General features: G+C 44.9%; 1 protein-coding gene across 1 annotated transcript; it reads left to right on the top strand.

Moving 5' to 3' along the window:
- On the top strand, positions 1-1159 carry LOC108022302 (uncharacterized). Its single transcript, XM_017091162.3, has one exon. The coding sequence runs from the start codon at positions 105-107 to the stop codon at positions 1026-1028; it is 924 nt and encodes a 307-aa protein (XP_016946651.1). The 5' UTR covers positions 1-104; the 3' UTR covers positions 1029-1159.
- Positions 1160-3881: the final 2722 nt, after the last annotated feature.

Genomic DNA, 3881 nt, shown 5'->3' with positions numbered 1-3881 from the left:
TCGCTCCGAGCATTCAATGCCAAGTGCCAACGTACACATGTATTCCGTTCAGTTCGAATATTCCGGCTCCTTTTGACAAAATTCTTACCAAATTAAACTATGTAATGATGAGGATACACCGGTTGCTGATGAACAAGTCCTCCTGCTACGGTCACGTGCTGCAGCGCTCGATAAGGGTTCCCAGGCGAGCTCAAACCCCACTGGGGAATCGTGGAGGAACTTCCCTCCAGGTGCGCCATAGCTTCCAGGGCCCGCGGAAAGAGGACAATAGTCCGGGAAAATCGCTGGACCTCGAGCTGGACTTCTCCGTGGCGAAGGATGAGCCGCACCAGGTGTCCCTGCCCCTGATGGTGTACGTCTACAGTCCGCTGAGTCGTCTGGCCACCAAGTTGTCCCTGCTCCGGCTGAAGTTCATGTGGGATTGGGACTTCTCCGAACGGCACTTCATAGAGAACTCCCTCCAGGCGGCAGCCGTTTTCACGGACTTCGTGAGGCGTCGTCGCAACCGAAATGTTGAACGATGCAGTACGCCCATGGGCTTCAAGCAGATCAAGCACGATCTTCTGGACGACCCGCCCGACTGGAGGCTCAAGATGATGCGCTTCGAGAGGGCGCACTTCCGCCGGGCCATTCCCCTCAAGGTGCAGCTCCTGCGGCACTACGACCACCGGTTCGCCTTCATCGATGTGGTCTTCGTGGCTCTGCGGCGATCCAACGACTTCCGCTCGCCAGCGGAACTTAAGGAGATGGCGGAGCTGCTCAAGGACTATGTGGACCCCGCCCAGCTGAGGGTGCCCCATCCGCTGATCTTTGCCGAGGTCTTCATGCGCTTCCGACGCGACTACTCCGTGGAACCCACAAAAATGGGCAATATGCGGGACAACAATCGCTGCATGGGCCAGTGGCTCATCTCCACCTACAAGGTGGTGCGCTTCGACATCCTCAACCACCATCCGCTCTTCGAGATTCCCCAGTTCGAGGAGTGGATGCCGCCGGTCATGACCAGGATGGGCCGCAGTCTGGAATAGAATTTGTTTAACTTGGTCATTTACTTGGAGAAATATTCTCGTGCTGTATTTCGCTATAAAATTGTAAATTATTGGGTGAACCCTTCAAAAAACCATATTAGTAAGATGTATTAAAGCCGTTGGAACACTTATGATAAGATGTGCAATCAGTAGTTTAGACTTTATAATACTGATATCCATTTTATCGAAGTTCTCACCTATAAACATACCCCAACTACTTCAGGTTAGTAGATTTTTTATAAGATATTTTATTTCATTTTAATATTTATTTTGATGTATATATCATAACCATAGGCAGTGCCTTTGATATTATACTATACATTTACTTGTGAATGGATCCTAGTTAAACTTATGCACGTATATATTCCAAAAGAAGCCAGATAAGTTGAAAAGAGAAATGTTCTCTTCACAGACGGCCTAAGTTGTTCCTAGAAGAAACCTGATATTTTCCCACGCCAGAATTGTCATAAATTTGTAATTAACATTTGTCCCCCGTCGCCGGCAAGATTCATGGGCGGAGTAATGCCGATATGGCCATTACTCAGCGGGGAAATCTTCTCCAGCCTGCAGGAACAGAGCGGAGGGGCTACAGGTGCAACTCACTCACCTGGTCGCTTATCGGAACACGTTTCAGTGCAGCCTGTCAATAAGTTGAATTTAGTATGCGCGTGAGTCCAAAAACCACAGATTGCAGCTTGCAACTTGCAACTGGCGGTGGGTGGGGGAGGGGTCCTGGAAAACCCCATTGATTTTCCTTTTTCTCGGCGCAATCTTGGAGTCCACGATGTGCCCCGACACTTTGTGGGTGCGGCTTCTGTTGCTGCCACTTGCCACTTGCTACTCGCTTGCCACACTTTTCACTTTGCCGCTGCACTCAAATTTAAAGCGTGCAATTTTATGCTTTTAATTTTCCGCTCAATAAAATCCTGTGGCTTTGGCTCGCGCAAATTACACTGTTGGGAGCCATTGCCATCTGCTGCTCGCCTCCTTTATTTTTGGCCCTTCGTCATTACGATGCAATAATGAATTTCTGCAACATTTGCTGCAAGGTTATTGTCCCTTAATCAAAATTGTGCGGGAATTCCTTGGGAAATTCCCCTGGCGAGCATTCAGCTGAAGCAAATCCCCATGTAATGATTTACTAATTTTTGGGGTAACTTAAGCTGGATTAACTTTTAAAATAATATTGTTTTCTACGTGTTTTCTTGTTTTTTTTTTAGTTACTTGCCACTATTACAGGGAGCCTTTTAGCTTGAAGACTTGAAATTATTTTCGAAATTGCTCCGTCACGTAAGCGGCGAAAACAAAGGCACTGGAACCCCGTAGTTAAAAAGTTTCGCAGCAAACAAAACTTGGCAGGGATACGAGGGCCACGACCTAGAGACACCCTCCACAGGAAATACGAGAAGTAAGGACCTGAGCCAAAAGGAAGTGCCCCTTATAGGGCACTGGTGGATCGGATGACCACGGCTTGGCACATACTTCAGCTCCAATTGGAGTAAGGCTCCTCACCCGAGGACCACTTGGAGCGGGGCAATGGCAGTTTTGTTTTCAACTCGGGACACTGACCGTAATGGGCAACAAAACAAATGACGGTGCCATTGACAGGACAGTTAAAAGAGGAGACGCGAACTATATCCTGCGATGACAATGACTTTTTAAATTGTTTCATGAATGTGTCAGTTTTGGTCAGAAAGTTACTAGCGTGGCGCAGATGCTGGGAAATAAATGGGAAAAGATTCAGGCAGAGGGAGAGCTGGAAAGAGTAGTGTGGAAGGGGCTTGGAAGGGGTCTGGAAGGGGTTACACGGTACAGCGATCCACTTGGTTAACATCATCATTATCGTGGGCATGACGATTACACGATATCGCTACGTGATAATGAGCATGAACAGGCGAAATCAGACTTTATGACTTCATTTACCACCCACACGAACACCTCCACTCACCTTTCCGCCCAGCCACTCTCCCACCGCTGTGTATGTATGTAGCGACTTAAATTGCAGGTGTGGCATCCACACCGCAGACTCTTAGTTGCAACACCTGCGACTTCGAAAACCCGCCATCGGAGTGAATCACTTGGCACTTTTCTAGCTGGGCCTGGCCTTTGGGAAAAACCAAAAATATTAAATATAATTTATCCTAAATACATAAAAACTACAAATTAGATTTGGAATTTAGATCTTTTAGAAATAGCATTTGCTTGAATTAATTTTTTTTAGTTGAACACTTTAATTTTAATTCAGTTATTTAGTACACATTCTTTTTCTTTTAATATACATGTACTTCAACATTCCTAACTACGAATCCTGGATTTCGTAGTTGAAGATGTGGAAAAGTAGTTAAAAATACTTAAGATAATTTCATACCATTGAAATGGGGTCTATAAGAAAATATTTCCTTACAAGGCGTATAAGGACAATTTGAATTTTGTAGGTCTTTTACTTATCGATGTACGATGGCCATCAGGGCTATATAAATATCGAACCAGTTCTTCTTCGAAGCGCAGAGTTGTCTTTTAAAAATGAGAGCTGCAAAGACATCGGTGTTTTCATCATCGATAGATTTGGTAGCTTTAGCATGACAGTATCGATGATAATAAACATTTGGGACTTTAACCAAAAATTATTAATATGATAATACCATCGATTTATATTCACAGCTTCGTCACAAAGAACCTAAGTAGGCAGTTCCTTTACTAACGCGCTTTAAAAGAATGGTCCCTCTTTTTATCTTGTAGGTCATCTTAACAGAAAAACTAGAAATCAGCGAGTAGGGGAAGCCACAATGGGCCATGTTACTATATCTGCCTATTTAAATTTACCTTATTTTTTCGGTGGATATTTTTTTTGGA

The sequence above is a fragment of the Drosophila biarmipes genome, chromosome 2R (assembly GCF_025231255.1).
Source record: "Drosophila biarmipes strain raj3 chromosome 2R, RU_DBia_V1.1, whole genome shotgun sequence".
Classification (NCBI taxonomy): Eukaryota; Metazoa; Arthropoda; class Insecta; order Diptera; family Drosophilidae; genus Drosophila; species Drosophila biarmipes.
The sequence above is the reverse complement of the archived record's forward strand: the minus strand, read 5'-3'. Positions and strand labels throughout refer to the sequence as shown.

Excerpts from the sequence above, each read along its gene's own strand:
- LOC108022302 (XM_017091162.3), top strand. The coding sequence starts at position 105 with ATGATGAGGATACACCGGTTGCTGATGAACAAGTCCTCCTGCTACGGT.